Source organism: Chiloscyllium punctatum, chromosome 4 (assembly GCF_047496795.1).
Source record: "Chiloscyllium punctatum isolate Juve2018m chromosome 4, sChiPun1.3, whole genome shotgun sequence".
Classification (NCBI taxonomy): Eukaryota; Metazoa; Chordata; class Chondrichthyes; order Orectolobiformes; family Hemiscylliidae; genus Chiloscyllium; species Chiloscyllium punctatum.
The window spans coordinates 16089861-16113685 of NC_092742.1; the positions used below are offsets into that span (position 1 = coordinate 16089861).

At 43.9% G+C, this 23825-nt stretch overlaps 1 protein-coding gene across 31 annotated transcripts in view; it reads right to left on the minus strand.

The window, feature by feature from the left end:
• The window catches only part of nrxn3a (neurexin 3a), a 2037428-nt gene that overhangs the window by 1332311 nt on the left and 681292 nt on the right, over positions 1-23825 (minus strand). For all 31 annotated transcript variants that reach the window (XR_011960408.1, XR_011960407.1, XR_011960406.1 and 28 more), the window contains 2 exons: positions 17085-17523; positions 8609-8992 (listed from right to left, as the gene is read on the minus strand). Coding sequence is in view for 27 of the 31 variants with exons in the window: in XM_072568150.1 (XP_072424251.1) it covers positions 8609-8992; positions 17085-17523 (823 nt within the window). In the remaining 4 variants the exon portion in view is untranslated. The remainder of the gene's footprint in view (positions 1-8608; positions 8993-17084; positions 17524-23825) is intronic.

Consider the following 23825-nt stretch of genomic DNA (forward strand, 5'->3'; position numbering starts at 1 on the left):
AGGGGAGCAGATTTCAGACTGAGTTAAGGAGGAACTGCTTCACCAAAGGGTTGTGAATCTGTGGAATTCCTTGCACAGTGAAGCAGTAGAAGCTATCTTGTTGATTTTTTAAAGGCAAAGATAGATGGATTTTTGAACAGTAAAGGAACTCGAGTTGGAAAGATCCAACAAGATGGCGCCAGATATGGTCAACTCCTTGCGAGTTCCTGCGTGCAGATCTAAGTTTCCCATTGCCTACAATCGTTCTACACTCTTTAAACTTAATAACATACTTTTAAAAATTACTAATAACTATGTTTTATCTAAACTGTTTGTTCCAACAGTAAAGGAACTTTCCATCATGGATCTGTTGGTCTGATAGGCAAATTAGAGTGGGTCAAGAGTAGTAAGGAAGCTGGAATTGATTAAAGCTATGACCAGTCTTTCAATGCACTTCATGACCATCGAAGTTAGGGCCACTGGGTGGTAGTCATTGAGACATACTGCATGAGCCTTCTTAGGCACAGGGCTGATGTTGGCCCTCTTAAAACAGGCAGGGACAGTGGACTGCTGCAAGGAGAGATTGAAGATGTCCAAGGAGACCTCTGCCAGTTGATCTGTGCATGCTCTGAGTGCACAGCCTGGTACTCCATCTGGTTCTATCGCTTTCCTTGGATTCACACAAAGGAAAACTGATCTGACCTCTGGTGCAGTGACTGTTGGGATAGGTTTGTCAGGACATGTTGGATTAGGTGTTACCTCTCTGCCGAAATTCTGCTCAAAGCGAGCATAGAAGGCATTGAGATGATCCATTTACAAGTTCGCTGATGACATCACCATAGTCAGTCGAATCTCAGATGGTGATAAAACAGACTACAGACAGGCGTGGAAGACCTGGAAAAATGGTGCACTGAGAACAACCCAGCTCTCAATGCCGGCAAAACCAAATAAGTCATTATTGACTTTCGGCACGATGTTACTCATGCCCTCCTACACATTAACAGCACAGAGGTGGAAAGAGTGGAGAGTGTCAAGCTCCTGGGAGTGGTCATCCACAACAAGTTTTCTTGGACTCTTCATGTTTACAAAGGCCTATCTATGTCTCTTCTTCCTCAGGAAGCTGAGGAAATTTGGCATGACGGCAAATACCCTTGTCAACTTTAGTAGGTGCGCCATCAAGAGCATTCTGTATAGATGTATCGTTACCTGGTATGGCAACTGTACCATTCAAGATTGGAGACGGTTACAGAGAGTGGTGAACTCAGCCCAGATAATCACAAAGGCCAACCTCCCATCTATAGAATCCATCTACCAGGCCCACTGTCAAGGAAAGGCCGCCAGCATTCTCAAAGATCCATCCCACCTTGGCAATGTTTGTCTACAACCTCTACCACTGGGGAGAAGGTACAGAAGCCTGAACACACGCACCAACCAGCTTCAAAACACTTTCTACCCTCTTGTTGTTAGAATACTGAATGGACTCACAAACACTTAACATTCGCCTGTACCTGTGCTTTTGTTATCTACGCTACTTAACTCTGTGATCTGCCTGTATTGCTTGCAAGACAAAGCTTTTCACTGTGCCTCAGTACACATGACAATAAATTCAATTCAATTCAATTCAACTAAGGTTTATGATGAGCGGGTGGGTAAGTGGAGCTAGTCCATAAAAAGGTCAGCCATGATCTTATTGAATGGTGGACCAGGGTCAAATGACCTACTCCTACTCCTACTTCTTGTGTTCTTTTGTTCTTATTTATCAAATTGCAGCTCCTCACCAATTAGCTGCTTACTGACACTCAGAGAGTATTCATCCAGTTTAAATGCCAGCCTCTCGACAATGAACAGCCCTTCACTATCTACAAGGCTTAAACCAGGAGTGTCGCTGAATATCTGCCCCTCTGCCACAGGCATTCAATATGATCATGGCTGATCACTCAACTCAGTGTCCTGTTCCCACCTTCACTCCATTTGCTTTCATCCTACAAACTATATTTGATTCCTTCTTGAGAACACTCAACATTTGGGCTTCAACCAATTAACGGCATCACTTCTGAGTCACACAACATCCTGCCATGGACAGGTGGAACTAACTCTCCATTGTGACAGGTCAAAATCTTGGAATTCTCTCACATTGTCCTTGATACACGGTATGGACTGCAGGAATACATAAAGGTGGCCGAGATTTCCCAGGCCCTGCAATGACATGTACACAGTTGGATCATTGATGCTGTGGTGGGAAAACAGTCAAGTGTCAGTGACCTGTCACCCTATTCAAAACCAGCTTGAAGAATTTGAGGGAGCAAAGTACAGGACCCTACTGTCATTTTGTTCAGATGTCCAGAGATGAATGGCTTGACTTATGAGGAGCGATTGAGTACTTCAGGCCTGTAGTCACCAGAGTTTAGAATGATGGGAGAAGATCTAAGTGAGGTATATAAGACACTAAAAGGGATTAACATAATAGAAGTAGAGTGAACTTTTCTTTTGTGAAGTAGCCTGGAATGAGAGATCCCTTATTCGAGGAGAAGAGATAGCAGATTTAAACCAGAGATGAGGAGAAATTGCTTCTCTAAAAGGGTCGTGAATCTATAACAGTCATTACCCCACAGTGTGATGGATGTGATGACATTGAGTAAATATAAGGAGATAGATTTTTGTTTTAATTACGAATGGCTTAAAGGGCTATAGAGATCAGGCATGGAAGTGCAGCGGAATCTGAGATGAGATCAGCCATGATCACATCAAATGGCGGATCCGGCTTGAGGACATGAATAGCCTACTCCTGCTTCTAGTTCTTATGTTCTCAAAGGATTGTGAAGCTGTGGAATTCACTACCATTGAATGAGGTGAATGCCAAATAAGTTGAAGTCAAAGTCACCACAGCCTCAGTAGACAAGAGGGCTGTTTGCTCATTATACAGGGATGACTGGGGGCCAGGTTAACCGGAGGGTCACCACACCTCAGGCGAGGGTGATGTTGAGAAGGCCAGCCCTTCACAGTAACCTCAATCAATGTGGGAGTTGAATTGATTGTTGCTGGTTTCACTCTATGCTGCAATACCAGGCAACCAGCCAACTGAGCTGACTGATATCCTTTAAATTTAAGAAGGGGACAAACAGATCTTTAATCAGTAAAGGGTTGAAATGTTATGGAGAGTTGGCAGGAAAGGACAGTTGAGGTTAAGCTGGTATTAAATGGTGGAACAGAGAGGATGAATGGCCTACTCCTAGTTCTTATCTTCTTGTTTTAAGAAGAAGTCAATGCTCGATTTTTCTAGTAACTCCCTCATTGCCAACACAGTCCTCATTGGTTTTCTTTAGTCTGTCTTCGACCTAGGACAAATGTTCGGCACAACATCGTGGGCTGAAGGGCCTGTTCTGTGCTGTATTATTCTATGTTCTATGTTCTATGAATATGGGAAAAGACAGTTCCAGCAAGCCGTTTTCCACTGTCATGACCTACAGAGATGTGGTTCCACTCGTGACCATGACCCTCAATGACCCCCTACACCTGGCAAGACAAAACAAAATTAAGCTAATTCATCAAAACTGATCCAGGGAATTTGGGAAATGTTTACATTGAGTTCACACCATTTCTTCTCTGCAGAGGGTTGAGTTCGGAACTCCTTGCCACAGAGAGATGGAGGGTGAGGCAGAGTCCTTGTGCGTATTTAAGGCTGAGACAGAGAGATTCTTGATCAGTCGAGGAATCAAGGGTAAGGGGAAAAAGGCAGGCAAGTGGATGTGAGGAATGTCGGATCTGACATGGTCCTATTGAAAGGTGGAGATGGCTCGAGGGGCCAAAAAGCCCTTTCCTGTTCTTATTTTTTATGGTTAATTGTGGTACCATCACAGTATCTATGGGGAAAATATCCAAACTCCTACCTTCTTTCATATATAGTGATATCGGCCACAGAAAGTTACTTGCCCTGCTCTTTTGCAAACTATTGCAACAACCCCACCGTTCATCACATGCACTTGTACTTTATTCTAAGTGTTTGTAAACCTCTGCGAAATGTAGGTTCTACAGATCTAGTCCATTTCTATGTTTGCCTAGAGTTAGGTAAGGAGTTATAGAGTTAAGGAGCATCCAAAGGTATTTTCCAAATACATTACAGACAAAAGGGTAACTAGGGAGAGAATAGAGCCCCTGAAAGATTAGCAGGGCCACCTATGTGTGGAACAGCAGGAGATGGGGGAAATACTGAGTGAGTATTTTCCATCAGTGCTAACTGTGGAGAAGGATATGGAAGATAGAGAACATGGGGAAATAAATAGCAACATCTTAAAAAAAAAGTTCATATTACAGAGGATGTGGTGCTACTTGTCTTAAAATGCATAAATGTGGACAAATCCCCAGGACCTGATCACGTGTACCCTAGAACTCTGTGCAAAGCTAGGGAAGTGATTGCTGGGCCTCTTGCTAAGGATATTTTAATCATCGATAGCCACAGGTGAGGTGCCGGAAGACTGGAAGCTGGCTAACATGGTGCACTATTTAAGAAAGGTGGTAAGGACAAGCCAAGGAACTATAGACCGGTGAGCCTGGCATTGATGGTGGGCAAATTCTTGGAGGGAATCCTGAGGGACAGGATTTACACATATTTGGAAAGGTAAGGACTGATTAGGGTTAGTCATCATAGCTTTGTGCATGGGAAACCGTGTCTCATTAACTTGATTGAGTGTTTGAAGTAACTAAGAGGATTGATGAGATCAGAGTGCTGGGTGTGATCTATATGGACTTCAGTAAGTGTTCGACAAGGTTCCCCATGGAAGACAGGTTAGCAAGGTTAGATCTCATGGAATACAGGGAGAACTAGCCATTTGGATACAGAGCTGGCTCAAATGTAAAAGACAGAGGGTGATGGTGGACGGTTGCTTTTAAGACTGGAGGCATGCGATTAGCATTGTGCCACAAGGATCAGTGCTAGGTCCACTATTTTTCCTCATTTATATAAATGATTTGGATGTGATTATGGGAGGTACAGTTAGTAAGTTTGAAGATGACACCAAAATTGGAGGTGTAGTGGGCAAGCAAAGAAGGTCACCTCAGATTACAACAGGATCTTGATCAGATGAGTCAATAGGCTGAGGAATAGCAGATAGAGTCTAATTTAGATAAATGTCAGGTGCTGCATTTTGGGAAAGCAAATCAGGGCAGGACCTATACACTTAATGGTAAGGTCCTAGGGAGTGTTGCTGAACAAAGAGACCTTGGAGTGCAGGTTCATAGTTCCTTGAAAAACTGAAGTCGCAGATAGATAGGATAGTGAAGAAGGCATTTGGTATGTTTTCCTTTATTGGTCAGTGCATTGAGTAGGGGAGCTGGAAGGTCATGTTCTGGCTGTACAGGACATTGGTTAGGAAAATACTGAATATTGCATGCAATTCTGGTTGCCCTGCTATAGGAAGGATGGTGTGAAACTTGAAAGAGTTCAGAAAAGACTTACAAGGATGTTGCCAGGGTTGGAGGATTTGAGCTCCAGGGTGAGGCTGAATAGGCTGGGGCTATTTTTTCTGGAGCTTCAGAGACCTTACAGAGGTTTCTAAAATCATGAGGGGCATGGATAGGGCAAATAGAAAAGGTCCTTACCCTGGGGCTGGGGAGTCCAAACCTTGAGGACATAGGATTAGGGTGAGAGGGGAAAGATTGAAAAGTGACCTAAGGGGCAACTTTTTCACACTGAGGGTGCTGTGTGTATGGAATGAGCTACCAGACGAAGTGGTGGAGGATGGTACAATTACAATATTTAAAAGGCATCCAGGCGGGTATATGAATAGGAAGGATTTAGAGGGATATGGACCAAATTCTGGCAAATGGAACTAGATTCCGATATCTGGTTGGCGTGAATCGAAGGATCTGTTTCTGTGCTGTACATCACTGTAAATCTAAATATTGGATCCCTTGTTCTCCCAGCATGTCTATTTTACATACCTCATCAATTCAGACAGAGTATGTTCCATTTATTATTTCACATTTTACAATTAGATCAGCTCATTAATCTGCGCTCTGCCTATAAAAAGACTAAGCTCTCTGAACCCATGAACGGCTTTGAAAGTGGATACATTCTAACATACACTCTGTTACCTTTTCCAGGGTTAGTACATCCATCACTGCAGACAACGAAAACAGTCTAGATGGAACAGAAACAGTGTCTCTCTGGACCCAAATAGTTAAACAGTCACAGAAGGGAGACTGGAGGAGAATGAGCCTGCAATTGTCCATGAGCAGCCAGTTAGTCAGTCTGCTGCTGGGTCTAGGCCATTAGAGAAGGATGGTGCAGCCAATGAGGTGTCTTTAAAAGCCTACTAAAGGCACAAGACGTTTTTCACCTGAATATCAATGGGTGTGGAGTGACCTGATCGAAATTTATGACAAGATTACAAAATTTACAAAAACTTACAAAATTATGAGAGGCATAAACAGAATGGATCATCGGAGTCTTTCCCCGGGGTAGAAACATCAATTACCAGGGGGCATAGGTTTAAGGTCAAAGTGGGTAAGTCAAAAGGAGATGTGAGAGACAGGCCTTTTACACAGAGGGTGATAAGTGTCTGGAATGCTCTACATGGAGGAGGTAGAAGTAGATACAATAGCAACATGTAAGAGGTATCTTCTTCACTATCCTATCTATCTGCGACTTCACTTTCAAGGAACTATGAACCTGCACTCCAAAGTGGCTTTGTTCAGCAACACTCCAGAGGACCTTACCATTAAGTATATAGGTCCTGCCCTGATTTGCTTTCCCAAAGTGGGAGGTATCTCAACAGATAGATAAGTAGTCTACAGACTAGAGATACGGACAGCATAGAGGGGAAAGGCTTTTAGTTTAGAAAGGCATTGTGTGTCAGCACTGTCTTATGGGCCAAAGGGCCTGTGCCCATGCTATTCTTTGCTCTTTTGTTCTTAATACAGCTGGAACCCCTGCTTAGTCCCAGCTAATGAAAGGAGACGGCCTCTCATTAGAATCAACATTACTGATTCCATTCCACATATTTATGAATTGAATGTAAATTACACCAGCTGCCTGGGATGGGATCTGAATCACTATCCCTCAAGCATTCACCAAGGCCTCTGAGTTCGTAGTCCAGTGGTACTATACCACCATCTTCCCCATTCTGATGCTGGCCTGCCAATTTTCCCATGGGCTAAAAGCCTCCCCTTGGATCATGAGCATATCCACTAATTGGTCAATTCATCTGAAATCGCATTGAGACGCAGCAAGGTGTAAAAGTGAACATTTTCAATTTCCAAATGAAGGTGACTTCTTTTCTTTTCTCTCCTGCACCAAGCTTCCAAGCTCCCCTGAGCCACTATGCAAACACAACAGGCAAGTGACATTCCTTCCACCAATGCAAAACTGGCTAGAAAGAGGGTTCTTGTCCTGCACTGGTAGTGTCCCTCACTCATTTTGTGCTGTCCTGTTTATTGCTCGCTAAACTTCTTGCACATCATGCCCTTCTCTCCTGATGTGAGTGTTGCTGACACATCCAACATTTATTGTCCATCCTTGACTTCCCTTGAGAAGATGGTGATGAGCTATCTTTTTGAACCACTGCAGTCCATGTGGTGTACACACACACTGTGAGGATGGTGTTCCAGAACTTTAATCCAGTGAAGAAACAGTGGTATTTTTCCAAATCATGGTGGTGTGAGAGTTAGGAGTGGGAACTTGCAAGGAGGTGCATGTTCAAACGCCACCTATTCCAGAGGTTTGTCATATACATCTCTGAACAGGTTGATTCAGGAATATCTACAAAATATGCCAAGACAAACAGCATGAAGATCTGGGCATGGAAATTCGCTCTGACCTCTCTCAGAGGTAATGCCAGACTGTTCCTCATTCACGTGGCTGAGATCATGAAAGAAGGAGAGCGGGAGGTTAAACTTACATCCTGTCAGGCCATACTCCTTCCACCTTGTAAACCCTTCAGGCAAATAACTGATGTGCTTTTACTTTGTCACAGTAAACAGGCACAAAACAAAAGGCAAGCCAGGAAATCGCTTCCCAAAATCCAGGGATGGGGATGGAGGGGGAAGGATCAACTCTTTCAGAAGTTGCAAAGGTTAACAAACATCTTTCAGCAGTGATAATTAGAAGTCTTGATCCACCGATAGCAACATACATTTAGATTCCTGTGCATTTACATTGTTGTTCTTTCCCAACATTTCATTTGACATCCCTCATTCTCTTTTTGCAAGTTTTACTGATTTGCACATCCGCCTGCTTATTTGAAAACCACTCACCGGTAAATAACATGCAAGGAAGTAATTTAATCTAGCCCACTCGATCATAATCACTATTGGCTGTGTGCAAATTGTGCAGAACATCATCTCGTAACTGATGCATAGTATTACTTCATGTCAAACCTACTACCGATTATAATTCATGTTTCTTCCAGTACATATCTTATGAAAAGAGTAGAACAACGTGAATGCCTGATCAATATCACGGTATCCTCTTTTATCAAGTAAAATAAATCTCATCATTATCATATTATAATACACAAAATTTAATTTCTAAATGTTGTTGTTGGGATGGCTACAATGTATGCAAAGGTGAAGGTTCACCCAAGGTGTTGAATGCTATTCCATCAGCCCTGTTAGGAAGGTAAACCACACTTACCTCTTTCACATGTTCTCCCCCAGTAGCCCATGCCTGTGCAATCACAGATGAACCGGTTCCAGCCTTCCCTGCACACTGCATTGTTCTTGCAAGGGTTGCTGTCACATTGCTTCGTGCTTAGGCGTAAGCAAGATGGCTTGACCCCAGCCGCGTTCTGTTCCTCAGCCAATTGCCGGATATCTTTGCTCCTCCCATCAATGAACAAGTCCCTGATGCAGCCAACATAGCCATAGTTGAGCATGGCTGTCCACAGCTCTGTGGGCAAGATAGACCCCATTCTGTTGTCTGGTAGGCCTCCAAGGTACATGTCCCCCTCCAGGTCAAGAATCTCACTGTCTCCACTTGCTGTGAATGGGGTGCGTCGACTATTCACAGATATCGTGCCTGCGAGAGAAAATCAAATGTTTGTAAAATGTTGGTCCAACTTTTACTAAGTGCCAGAAACATGTAAAAGACTACGTTTCTGATTCAATTTCACCAAAATATTTGCATTGGCTTCCTCCAGTAACTTAGTGCTAATCTAATGAGAAGTTCTTTAACAGCACGTTGACAATGCAATCTTTTTGATTTCTTTACATGTTCATTCCTGGGATAAGGGCGTCGCTGGCTGAGCCAGCATTTATTGCCCATTCCTAATTGACCAGAGGGCAGTTAGGAGTCAACCACATTGCTGTGGGTCTGGAGTCACACGTGGCTAGGCCAGGTCAGGTAAGGATGGCAGATTTTTCCCCTTAAGGACATTAGTGAACCAGATGGGTTTTTCCAAGAATCGACAATGGATTCATGATTATCATCAGACTCTTAAACACAGATTTTTATTGAGTTCAAATTCCACTATCTGTTATGGTGGGATTTGGACCTGAGTACCGGAACATTATGTGGGTCAATGGATTAACAGTCCAGTGATAATATCACTAAGGCCATCACCTTCCCCAGGTCTCTATCAGCCGGAAGGACAAGGGTGCAGGAACATGGGTACACCATCGCTTGCAAGTTCCCACTCCCAACTCTCACACCACCATGATTTGGAAAAATACCACTGTTTCTTCACTGGGTTAAAGTTCTGGAACACCCTCCTCACAGTGTGTGTGTACACCACATGGACTGCAGTGGTTCAAAAAGGCAGCTCATCACCACCTTCTCAAGGGAAGTCAAGGATGGACAATAAATGTTGGATGTGTCAGCAACACTCACATCAGGAGTGAAGGGCATGATCGCTGGTGTGCAAGAAGTTTAGCGAGCAATAAACAGGACAGCACAAAATGAGTGAGGAACACGAATTAATGTAACGTATTTTTGCCAAATTGCAAACAGCAAAGCCCCACATAGAAGAAGGAGATAAACTGTTTCAATGCAGACTGATTTATGTCAGGATCAGTTAGGACTGTATTTGCTGAAATTTAAAGGGATGAGAGAGAATCTCACAGAAGCCTACAAAATTTAAACAGGACTAGACAGGGAAAACGCAGAAAGGATGTTCCCAATGATTAGAGAGTCTAGAACAAGGGGTCACAGACTAAGGATATGGGGTTGGCCATTTCGGGCTGAGATGAGGAGACGTCTCTTCCCCCAGAGGCTGGTGAACCTGTGGAATTCTCTGCCAAAGAAAGCGGTTAAGGCCAAAGCATTGCACGTTTTCAAGTAGGGGTTAAATATAATTCTTAGGGCTAAAGGGATCAAAGTTGTAGTGTTTTGAGTTAAACGATCAGCCCCAACCATATTGAATGATTGCTCCTATGTTCTACGTAATGCTGGTTCAGGAATTGATTTTGTTTACAACAGTATGAATTGAATAGCTTGCTGACTCTTGGCATTAATGTTTGGACATGACAAGTCACCAGTTGATCCAGAAATAGAAATAGAGGAACAGGAGGAGGCTATTCAGCTCCTTCACTATCTAATCAGACCATGGCTGATCTGTACCATAACTCTACCACATTGCTCCCTTTAACAGTTCTGCCGAGCAAAGATTTAATTTTCAACTAATCACCAGCCCAAACAGATTTGAGAAGATAATTCGAGATTTCCATTACTGTGCGTAAAGGAATACTTTCTTACAGTAACCCCCAGGTACCCAATGCTAACTTTATACAGGCATATACCCTTGGTCAACAGAGATCCAAAGTCCCTGAGACTATTTTCCAGAAAGACCTTCAGTCAAGAAAATTGAGGGAGCTAATGGCAGTGGGGAAAAAATATGCTTTACTGTCTACATAGGATTGATACTGCATGGACGGAGACTACATTCCTGCAAACATATCCTGGTACTGTCTGGATCTCAGAGGTCTGTGCACAGCACACACACAATTCTGAGCACAAAGCTGTGTAGGGAACATTGGATGGGGCATGGATAGGGTGGATAGTCTGAGTCTGTTTCCCAGGGTAGAAATGTCAAATGACAGAGGTTAAAGGTAAGGGGGGAAAGGTTCAAGGGAATGGGTGAGGGGTGGCATGGTGGCTCAGTGGTTAGCACTGTTGCCTCATAGCATCAGGGACCTGGGTTCAATTCCAGCCTTGGGTGACTGTTGGTGTGGCGTTTGCAGATTCTCCCCGTGTCTGCGTGAGTTTCAGCTGGGTGATCCAGTTTTCATTCACAGTCCAAAGATGTGCAATTCAGGTGAATTGGTGATGCTAAACTGCCCAGAACATTCAGGGATGTGTAGGTTGGGTATGTTAGTCACTGGAAATGTAGAGTAAAAGGGTAGGGGACTAGGTTTAGATGGGATATACTTTGGAGGGTTGGTGTGGACTTGTTGGGCCAAAATGGCTTGTTTCTACACTGTAGGGATTCTATGGAAGTTTAGTTTTTACTCAGTAGGTGGTTGGTGTCTGGAAGGTGCTGCCAGGGAGGTGGTCGAAGCGGATCTGATAGCAATGTTTAAGAAGCACTGAGACACGTGAACAGGCAGAGAATAAAGTGCAGGTAGATGGTAATAGCTCAGAATGGCAGCATGGTGGGCCAAAGGGCCTGTTCCTGTGCTGCACTATTCGATGTTCTATGAAAGAAGGCTATTCAGCCCATTGTGTCTGCACTGGCTTGCTAAATTCTTCTACTTTACCCCCAAACCTGTTCATTACTTCAATTTAAACAATAATCCAGTGTCTTCTTAAATACCTCAATTGTAAGTTGCCTCCACCACACTCCAGACCCTAACTACTTGCATAATGAAAGGTTTTCTCCTCATGTCACATTTGCTTCTTTTGTAAATGATCCTATACTTCACTCTCTTGTTCTGGATCCTTTTATGTTTCTCCCTATATAACACTGGAACAATGGTCATTACTATATATTCTGTATGCCTTCAACATGTCTTATATCTCAAATGTTTTAACAATAAACTTCTTCATTTATAGAGTCTTAGAGATGTACAGCACAGAAACAGACCCTTCTGTCCAACTCGTCCATGCCAACCAGATATCCTAAATCAATCTAGTCCCATTTGCCAGTATTTGGCCCAATTCCTTTTAACCGCTCCCTATTCATACACCCATCCAGATGCCTTTTAAATGTTGGAATTGTACCAGCCTCCACCATTTCCTCTGGCAGCTCATTCCATACACGTACCACCTTCTGCGTGAAAAAGTTGCCTCTTGGGTCCCCTTTATATCTCTCCCCTCTCACCCTGAACCTATGCCCTCTAGTTTTGGATTCTCCCACCCTGGGGAAACAACTTTGCCTATTTACCCTATCCATGCCCTTCATGATTTTATGAACCCTCTGTAAGGTCACTCCTCAGCCTCCAGCACTCCCGCAAAAATAGCCCCAGTCTATTCAGCCTCTCCCTGGAGCTCAAACCCTCCAACCCTGGCAACATCCTTGTAAACCTTTCTGCATCTTTTTAAGTTTCATATCATCCTTTCTACAGCAGGGAGATCAGAATCGCACACTGTATTCCATTTACATGACTTTTTTTTAATCAATTTGGAGAAAAATAATTCTTTCTCAGAAAATCAATTTGTAATACTGAAGTAATAATTAATTCTGAGATATATGTATATGTTTTATCTTGTTATACCGTAAAAACAATCTGTAAGAATAGTTTAATTCCCCCAACAATGCATATTACTGTCACTCTTGCCTTCTAAAACAAACTGACCTGATCTATCCTTTCTCGGTCTGAAAGGGATACCCTCACACTTCCTCCTATTAAAATGCACCTGCCATAGCTTTGCCCATATGTCTAAACTATCAACATTCTGTTGTGATTTTATGCTATTGTCACGGCTGTCTACAATGCTGACCAATTTGGAATCCATTGCCGATTGCCAGAAAAACTCATCTGGTTCAGTTTAGGGAAGGAAACTGCAGTCCTTTCCTGGTCTGCCCTACATGTGACTCCAGACCCACAGCAATGTGGTTGACTCTCGACTTCCCTCTGGGCAATTAGGGATGGGCAATAAATGCTGGCCTAGCCAACAATACCTGAGGAAGGCCATAGTGGTCAGTTCTCTGGCACTGAGCCTGACACTGTGACCCAGCAGGGAAAGGGGCAGAATAGAAAAGCGCTAGATGTAGGAGACTCGATTGTTAGGAGAATTGACAGGAGATTTTGTGGTCAGAATCGGGATTCCCAGAAGGTATGTTGCCTCCCTGGTGTCAGGGTCCGGGACGTCTCCGATCAGGTGTATAAGATTCTGAAAGGGGAGGGCGAACAGTCAAAACTCGTGTTACATATTGGCACCAATGATACAGCCAGGAAAAGGATCGAGGATATAAAGAGTGATTTCAGGGAGTTAGGGTGGAAGCTGCAGAGCAGGACGAACAGAGTAGTGTTCTCGTGTTTACTACTGGTGCCATGAGATAACGAGATGAGGAACAGGGAGCGGGCGCAGCTTAACACGTGGCTGCGGAGCTAGTATAGGAGGGAGGGCTTCAGATATGTAGATAATTGGGATGCCTTCTGGGGAAGGTTGGACCTGTACATGAAGGACAGGTTGCACCTGAACTGGAAAGGGACCAAATGTCCTGGGTGGAAGGTTTGCTCGAGTGGTTCAGGAGGGTTTAAACTAGTATGGCAAGGGGGTGGGAACCTGAGCTATATACCGGTGGTGAGAGTTGATGGAGATGAGGTAATAGCAAGAGGTAGCGCAGCCAGTGGGAAGGAATTTCCTGGGAAAGAACCAAGGGATCGGCTAAAGTGTGTTTGCTTTAATGCAAGGAGTATCAGGAATAAAAGTGATGAGCTTAGAGCATGGATCAGTACCTGGTGCTATGATGTTGTGGCCATAACAGAAACGTGGGTTTGTCAGGGGCAGGATTGGTTGCTGGATGTTCCAAGGTTTAGAATATTTAAAAAGAATAGGGAGGGGGGAAAAAAAGAGGAGGGAGTGTAGCACTGCTAATCAGAGAGGGTATCACAGCTACAGAAGTTACCATTGTCGAGGAGGGTCTGCCTACTGAGTCAGTATGGGTGGAAATTAGGAACAGTAAGGGAGCAGTCACCTCATTAGGGGTTTACGACAGGCCCCCCAATAACAGCAGGGAGATTGAAGAAAGCATAGGTCAGCAGAGTTTGGAAAAGTGTGAATGTAGTAGGGTTGTTGTAATGGGTGACTTTAACTTTCCCAATATTGATTGGAACCTCCTTCGAGCAGATGGTTTGGAAGGAGCTGTTTTTGTAAGGTGCGTTCAGGACGGTTTCCTAACTCAGTACGTTGACAGGCTGATGAGGGGAGAGGCCATTTTGGATTTGGTGCTTGACAATGAGCCGGGGCAGGTGTCAGATCTTGCGGTGGGAGAGCATTTTGGTGATAGTGACCACAACTGCCTCACATTCTACATAGCTATGGAGAAGGAGAGAAGCAGGCACAATGGGAGGATATTTAATTGGGGAAAAGGAAACTATGATGTTATCAGACGTGAGTTGAGAAGCATGGACTGGGAGCAACTGTTCCATGAAAAGGGCACTATAGACATGTGGACACTATTTAAGGAACAGTTGTTAGACAGGCAAGAAGGGGTAAGATAAAGGAACCTTGGATGACGAGAGCGAAGGAGCTTCTCGTCAAAAGAAAGAAGGCAGATTATGTAAGGTGGAGGTCTTGCTCAGCTCTAGAGGATTACAGCAGGCAAGGAAGGAGCTCAAAAATGGTCTGAGGAGATCCAGGAGAGGGCACAAAAAAGGCTTGGCAGGAAGGATTCGGGAGAATCCAAAGGCATTTTACACCTATGTGAGGAATAAGAGAATGATCAAAGAAAGAGTAGGGCTGATCAAGGATAGCATAGGGAACTTGTATATAGAGTCTGAGGAGGTAGGGGAAGCCCTAAATGAGTTTTTTGCTACTTTACTAAAGAGAAAGACTTTGTAGTTAATGAAACCATTGAGGAGCAGGTAAGCATGCTGAAACGGATAGAGATTGAGGAAGCTGATGTGCTGAAAATTTTGACAAACATTAAGATTGACAAGTCGCCAGGACCAGACCAGATTTGTCCTTGGCTGCTCTGGAAAGTGAAAAATGTGATTGCTTCACTGCTTGCGAAGATCTTTGCATCCTCGCTCTCCACTGGAGTCGTACCTAAGGACTGGAGGGAGGCAAATATAATTCCTCTCTTCAAGAAAGGAAATAGGGAAATCCCTGGCAATTACAAACCAGTAAGTCACACATCTGTTGTCTGTAAAGTGTTAGAAAGGATTCTGAGGGATAGGATTTATGACTATCTGAAAGAGCATGGCTTGATTAAAGGCAGTCAGCACGGCTTTGTGAGGGGCAGGTCATGCCTCACAAATCTTATTGAGTTCTTTGAGGATGTTACTAGACAGGTTAATGAGGCTAGAGCGGTGGATGTGGTGTATCTGGACTTCAGCAAGGCATTTAATAATGTTCCCCATGGTAGGTTCATTCAGAAGGTCAGGAGGAATGGGATACAGGGAAATTTAGCTCTCTGGATACAGAATTGGCTGTTCGACAGAAGACAGCGAGTGATAGTGGAAGGAAAGCATTCTGCCTGGAAATCAGTGGTGAGTGGTGTTCCACAGGGCTCTGTCCTTGGGCCTCTACTCTTTGTAATTTTTATTAATGACTTGGATGAGGAGATTGAAGGATGGGTCAGCAAGTTTACAGATGACACAAAGGTTGGAGGTGTCATTGACAGTATAGAGGACTGTTGTAGGCTGCAACGGGACATTGACAGGATGCAGAGATGGGCTGAGAGGTGGCAGATGGAGTTCAACCTGGATATTTGCAAGGTGATGCATTTTGGAAGGTCGAATTTGAAAGCTGAGTACAGGATTAAGGATAGGATTCTTGGCAGTGTGGAGGAACAGAGGGATCTTGGTGTGCAGGTACATAGATCCCTTAAAATGGCCACCCAAGTGGACAGGGTTGTTAAGAAAGTATATGGTGTTTTGGCTTTCATTAACAGGGGGATTGAGTTTAAGAGCCATGAGATCTTGTTGTAGCTCTATAAAACTTTGGTTAGACTGCACTTGGAATACCTGATGGAGGGCTTTTGCCCGAAACATCGATTTCGAAGCTACTTGGATGCTGCCTGAACTGCTGTGTTCTTCCAGCACCACTAATCCAGAATCTGGTTTACAGCATCTGCAGTCATTGTTTTTACCTTGGAATACTGTGTCCAGTTCTGGTCGTCCTATTATAGTAAAGATGTGGATGCTTTGGAGAGGGTTCAGAGGAGGTTTACCAGGATGCTGCCTGGACTGGCGGGCTTATCTTATGAAGAGAGGTTGACTGAGCTCGGACTTTATTCATTGGAAAAAAACAGGAGGAGAGGGGACCTAATTGAGGTGTACAAGATAATGAGAGGCATAGATAGAGTTGATAGCCAAAGACTTTTTCCCAGGGCAGAAATTGTTAACACAAGGGGTCATAGTTCTAAGCTTTTTGGCAGAATGTATCGAGGGGATGTCAGAGGTGGGTTCTTTACGCAGAGAGTTGTGGGAGCATGGAATGCACTGCCAGCAGCAGTTGTGGAAGTGAGGTCATTGGGGATATTTAAGAGACTGCTGGACATGCATATGGTCAGAGAAATTTGAGGGTTCGTACATTAGGTTTACCTTACATGAGGATCAATGGTCGGCACAACATCATGGGCTGAAGGGCCTGTTCTGTGCTGTACTGTTTTATGTTCTATGTTCTAATGTCGTCATCCCATGAATGAAAAAAAAACAATTTAAACTCATTGTATTTTCTTTTGGTTTTGACAGAGAGGGACAATATTTTAATCTTTTTTTTCTATCCTGCTGGAAACATGGTAGAAGTCAGAAATCATGTTAACAGGGAAGACTGATTTTGACCTCACATGATGTTGCAAGGGTAAAGCAAAATCCCATTCCTCTTTCAAGCCAGTCTGCTGCACATTTATCAGAATGCAGTCAGCTCTCATCCTCTGCCAAACCTTACTGCTCTTATGACTCTTTTGTCCTCTGGGAAAGGAATATGCACTTTCAATTTTACTTTCTGTTTTCACTCTTGGCAAACTTGTCAATCGGTTTCGATATTTCGTAATGTCTCTCACCTGATCTACCATCCCGTTGTATATCCACGTGATACCATTCCCCGTCATTCACCTTCCTGGTTGTGGATTTGATTTTGATCGCACCGGAGCCCATATCCAGGAGCAAGAACAGGTTTCCATCCAAGAGCTCAACGGCGAAGAAGTCCACTTTGGTTTTCTTCAGGCTCCTCAGGTCTTTCCTCTCCTGTGGCTTTCCGTGAGTGAACAGAATGAGGCCACTGGGCTCCGAGGTGCGGAAATCAAAGGAAATTGAGCCCATCTTCTTGGTGTTCCACTTTGGCAAGCTGATGTACGCCTCCGGTGTCTCGAACGAGATGGGGTCAAGGGTGGCGACGTTCTCGCATGTGAAGACAACGTCGCCATGGATTTTCATCTTGGGATCCTTGATCCTCGCCAGGCGTGACAGCTCCAGCCTGATGTCATTGTTTTTATAAACAACCTGTCGATCACAAAAATGGACAGAGCAGAAGAAGTCAGATTTAGTTCAGTGGCAGACGTAAATGTTTTATTACCTCTGCAAGTCGGCAATAAGACAGCAATGCCTCCTCCTTGTAAGCTTTTGTACACTTATTCTGAATACTAATGCAAACAATTTGACAGCATCAAAAGATTCAAACTGCTGTCTGATGTTTATGAAAACTATCTGGGGAGGGGAACACAAACACCATAGGAGAAATCAATTCTATTCATCTCACAACACTGAAGTCCTGCTCAAGTTGGTTGGTTAATCCTTACCATTGTTTGGTTAAGGGAAAATAAATCTGCAATGCTGAATATATTTCAGAAACTGTGTCACAGATTCTTGGTGTAGTATCAAATTTATGTCAGTTGTTTCACAGTTAGTTCCACTGCCCTGCTTCTTCTCCCCATATCTCTCTAACTTTTCTTCTTTTTCATCTTTATCCAGCTCCCCTACTACTGCAAGTATATCTACCGTTACATCAGGTAGTCCATGCCACTTCCTGTCCAACCATTGCTCTCACCTTGCCTTCAGTTCGATTGTCAAGTCTACCCATCAGCCACCAGACTCTCTGTAGTTGTTCCATCTAAACTTCTCATAAGTTTAAAATCAAACGCCCTCTGCCATCTCTGCTCAGGGAGAGGCAGCACAGTTTCTCTATGGTCGAAAAGTGTGGCACTGGAAAAGCACAGCAGTTCATACGCCTTCCTGATGAAAGACTTATGCCCAAAATGTTGACTCTCCTGCTTTTCAGATGCTGCCTGATCTGCTGTACTTTTCCAGCACCATATTTTCCAACTCTGGCTATCCAGGATCTGCAGTCCTCACTTTCTCCACAGCTTCTGTAGCCTGCTAACTGTAACTTGAAATTTGGGAGTCAGCAAGAGATTCTGGAAAAGATAGAAACATAGATAATAGGTGCAGGAGTACGCCGTTCAACCCTTCAACCCTGCACTACCATTCAATACGATCATGGCTGAACATGCAATTTCAGTATCCCACTCCCGCACTCTCTCCATACGCCTTGATCCCTTTAGCCGCAAGGGCCCACATCCAGCTCCATCTTGAATACCACTAACAAACTAGCCTCAACAGCTTTCAGTGGGAGAGAACTACCCAGGTTCACAACTCTCACATTGAAGAAATTCTTCCTCATCTCAGTCCTGATTAGCTTACCCCATGACCCCTAGTTCTGGGCTTCCCCAACTTTGAGAACATTCTTCCTGCATCTAACCTGTCCATTTTTGTCAGGATTTTGTATGGTTCTCTGAGATTCCCCCTTCATTCTTCTAAATTCCAGAGAGGACAAGCCCATGCTATCCAATCTTTCTTTATATGTCAGTTTTGCCAAAAAAAACCCTTTCACTAAACTGCAGTCACATCATAAGTTGTATTGCTGATGAGGATATGATGCAATTTCCATTGTCCCATTTTAAATCACCTCAGATACTGAACCACAAATCAAGACCATTGATTTTTGTTTCTGACATAAACTATTTTCCTACCATCCACAAATGCAGATTGACCTGTTACATGTCTGGTCCTGTTTTGGATTACTAGCTACAGGTTTTAGGTTAGATTAGATTACTTACAGTGTGGAAACAGGTCCTTTGGCCCAAAATGTCCACACCAACCTGCCCCCACCCAGATCCATTCCCCTATGTTTACCCCTGCACCTAACACTACGGGCAATTTAGCATGGCCAATTCACCTGACCTGCACATTTTGGGAGGAAACCGGAGCACCCGGAGAAAAGCCACATGGACATGGGGAGAATGTACAAACTCCACAGTCAGTTGCCTGAGGCGGGAATTGAACCCGGGTCTCTGGTGCCGTGAGGCAGCAGTGCTAACCACTATGCCCCCATGCCGCCCATAAATGGGTGCTCTCCCATTTAATGGCCACAATGCACATCATTTCTATCAATAGACTTTGCCAACTTCTGAACGTTCCATCTTGTCTCCAGTCACCATGCCACATCTCCTGTCACCCAACACTGTTCTTCAAACAGTAGAATGATGCTCTACTGGATTGTAGAGCTGCTGTCTCATTAGCAGAAAACAACTTGTGATCATTTAACTTGAGGGTCATCACACCTCAGGCAAGGGGAGAGGTTGAGAAGGACAGTCCTTCATGGTAACCTTAGCTAGTGTGGGAATTGAACCCATACTGTTGGCATCACTCTGCCATCCAGCCAACTGAGCTAAAGTAGATGGCCTTCCTATACAATCAGAAAACAACTAGGCTCTTCACTAACAATCCAATAGACCTTTTCTTTTTAACCTCCAATGTCCAACACTTTGACAAGTACTGGTAATGAACAAAGGTGTTCAAAAAAAATCTGTTGTTTTGAAACACTATTTTTTCATGTCATTATAAATTTTCTCCTGTGACCACAGAGTCCTGGAGATTAATCTTTAAGTTCGGGTGATTTCATGACAATCTGACTGAAGACTGATGACAAGCTGGGATCTACATTATGAAATCCATATTGATAAAATGTACATAAAACTCAAAAGGGACTGGCTTATCAAATTTCCTTCGCTGGCACTAAAGGCCAAACATTCATCTGAATTAAATGAGCTCAGGGTAATAAATTACAGAAGTACTTAATTCACATGAGCTACATGAGGGTAAATGTGAGGCTAAACAAGTTGTATTCTGATGCTCCAAATTCATGAATTTTACACTCCAACAGTGGAGTGGGTGAAATATTCATGCATCGTTGAAGGTGTCATCATTGTACTCTGTGGCAAAGTGTACAAAGATATCTGGGGCGCTGTTATTTACTGTGTTCTTGATTTGTTTTTTGGCATTGTTCAAACTGTCAGTTCGGCAGCCTCGGGTGTCACTAATTTTCTAGTGCATGAACAAGTTCATCTCTTCTCAGTGCATGATCAACATTCCAAAACAAGAATCAGTGATTATTAAGGCAAATTCATTTGCACTGGAATATGGAATTGCACATTTTGAACTGTCGGTCCTCAGGCAGAACAATGAGATCAAAATTCATCCCCGAGCTAATAAACTTAGAAAATCAAACATCAAGTCTACTTCTTAACTAGCAAACAAAGGAAGTGACAAAACCACTGCTCAGAGACTCTGCTAACTCATGTGGGATCCTCTCATAGAATCACAGAATCCCTACAGTGCAGACTGAGGGCATTCAGGCAATCGCGTCTGCACCAATCCTCTGAAGAGTATCCCACCTTATCCCCGTAACTCCACCTTTACCATGGACAATCCACTTCACCCGCACATCTTTGGACAATAGACAATAGGTGCAGGAGTAGGCAGCACCACCATTCATTATGATCATGGCTGATCATCCACAATCAGTATCCTGTTCCCACCTTATCCCCATAACCCTTGATTCCACTTTTCCTTAAGAGCTCTATCCAATTCTTTCCTGAAAGTATCCAGAGACTTGGCCTCCACAGCCCTCTGGGGCAGAGCATTCCATACACCCACCACTCTCTGGGTGAAGAAGTTTCTCCTCAACTCTGTTCTAAGTGGCCTACTCCTTATTTTTAAACTGTGTCCTCTGGTTCGGGACTCACCTATCAGCGGAAACATGCTTCCTGCCTCCAGCCTCCAGAGTGTCCAATTCTTTAATAATCTTATACGTCTCAACTAGATCCCCTCTCAGCCTTCTAAACTGGACTGTGGGAGAGAAACCATAACACCGTGGGCGGCACGGTGGCACAGTGGTTAGCACTGCTGCCTCACAGCGCCAGAGACCTGGGTTCAATTCCCGACTCAGGCGACTGACTGTGTGGAGTTTGCACGTTCTCCCTGTGTCTGTGTGGGTTTCCTCCGGGTGCTCCGGTTTCCTCCCACAGTCCAAAGATGTGCAGGTTAGGGTGAATTGGCCATGCTAAATTGCCCGTAGTGTTAGGTAAGGGGTAAATGTAGGGGTATGGGTGGGTTGCGCTTCGGCGGGTCGGTGTGGACTTGTTGGGCCGAAGGGCCTGTTTCCACACTGTAAAGTAATCTAATCTAATCTAATCACCTGAAGAAAACCCACAGAGGAGCATGCAAACAGTCACCCAAAGCTGGTATTGAACCTGGGAACCTGGCACTATAAGGTAGCACTGCTAACCACTGAGCCACCATGATATCATTGACAGATCCTATGTCTCTAAATTGCTGTTGTACAACCTCACAGAATAAGATTGGGATTTTCTAGTTTATTTTGGAATGGGCACTGTAACCCATATAACCACCATAAACGTGAAGGCTGACGGGATCTTGTGCCTATCGGGCATTTGAGTGATCACTTGTTGGGTTTTTCAGCATGCCACATCCTGCAACGTTCCACCCCCTGCCTAAAGTCATTGGCCAATCAGGGGTTGGAAGCCACTGCGAGCCACTTTGGAGCCTGAGGCTGCTGACAATGCAATTCATATCAATAAAGGTCACCTCTTCTAAACTTGGGCTGAGAGGTGGCGAATGGACTTTAATGCAGAAAACTGTGAGGTGATTCACTTTGGAAGGAGTAACAGGAATAAAGAGTACTGGGCAAATGGTATGATTCTTGGTTGTGTAGGTGAACAGAGAAATCTCAGTGTCCATGTACATACATCTTTCAAAGTTGCCACGGAGGTTGATAGGGGTTGTTAAGAAGGTGTATACGGTGTGTTAGCATTTATTAGCAGAGGGATTGAGTTTCGGAACCATGAGGTAATGCTGCAGCTGTACAAAAACTCTGGTGTAGCCACATTTGGAGTATTGTGTGCAATTCTAGTTGCCGCATTATAGGAAGGATGCGGAAACTTTGGAAAGGGTGCAGAGGAGGTTTACTAGTATGCTGCCTGGTATAGAGGGCAGATCTTACAAGGAAAGTTTGAGGGATTTGAGGCTGTTTTCATTAGAGAGAAGAAGGTTAAAAGGTGACTTAATTGAGACATATAAGATAATCAGAGGGTTAGATCGAATGGACAGTGAGAGCCCTTTTCCTCAGATGATGATGGTTAGCACAAGAAGACATCGCTTCAAACTGAGGGGTGATAGATATAGGACAGATGTCAGAGGTAGTTTCTTTACTCAGAAAATAGTAGGAGCGTGAAACACACTGCCTGCAACAGTTGTAGACTCGCCAATTTTTTGGACATTTAAATGGTCATTGATAGGCATATGGACGAGAATGGAATTGTGTCAGTTAGATGGGCTTCAGATTGACTTCACAGGTTGGCACAACATCGATGGCCCAAAGGCCCTCACTGTGCTATAATGTTCTATGTTCAATGAGTACAGGCCCAATCTACTCAGCCTCTCCTCATAAGACAGTTTCTCCACATCTAGTATCAGGCCTGTGAACCTTCTCTGTGGACTGCTTCCAAGGACTCAAATCTTTCCTCGGATAAGGGGCTCAAAGCTGTTTATAATATTTCAATTGTGGTCTGATGAATGCCTTTTCACAAAACCTCACTACTTTTATATTCCATTGGCTTTGAAATAAAGGCTAATGATCCATTTGCCTTCCCTATTACCTGATGAACTTGGACACTAGTTTTTGGCGATTCATAATTTCAATGATGAAGAGAGGCTGGATAGACTCGGAATGTTTTCTTTGGTGCAGATCAGGCTGAGGGGGGGACCTGATAGACGTGTATGAAAACCATGGACAGGGTCGAAGGGTCAATCAAAAATGGCATAATTTTAAAACGAAAGGCAGGAAGTTCTGAGGGGATTTGAAGGACATTTTCATCCAGAGGGTGGTGGGGGTCTGGAATGTAGTGCCTGGGAGTGTAGTTGAGGCAAGAAAACTCACAGCCTTTAAAAGCCTTGAAATGAGCACTTGAGATATCATAACATTCATGAAACGGGCCCATTGCGACAAAGTGGGACTAGAGTATGTTGCATTGTAGTTTTGTCATTCCAGACTCAGGGGACCAATTCTATGGGTCTATATTTTGGGGGGGGAGGGTGGGGGGCAGGATTGTGGGGAATGCTGGTGGGACGGGAAGGGCAGGGGGGGTGTGTGGTTTGCTGAGTCAGCATTGTTGAAACTGTTAGTCAGTCACCGGTTTCCTCGGTTAGCATACATACTGGTGGCAGGCGAGCAGAGCTTCACTCCCAAGCAAATAATAACTCAGAGCTCGTTCATAATACTGTCATTGTTGAGTTATGAGTCTTTTCTGCTTGTGAAATAAGTTCCATACTCAATTACTGTGCGCTGTACTCTTTGATATAAACCACATAGGACCACATTCACAATCATTTCCTTACAATAACCTCTGGGGATAAATTACCTTTCTGCATGACAGTATCAATCCATA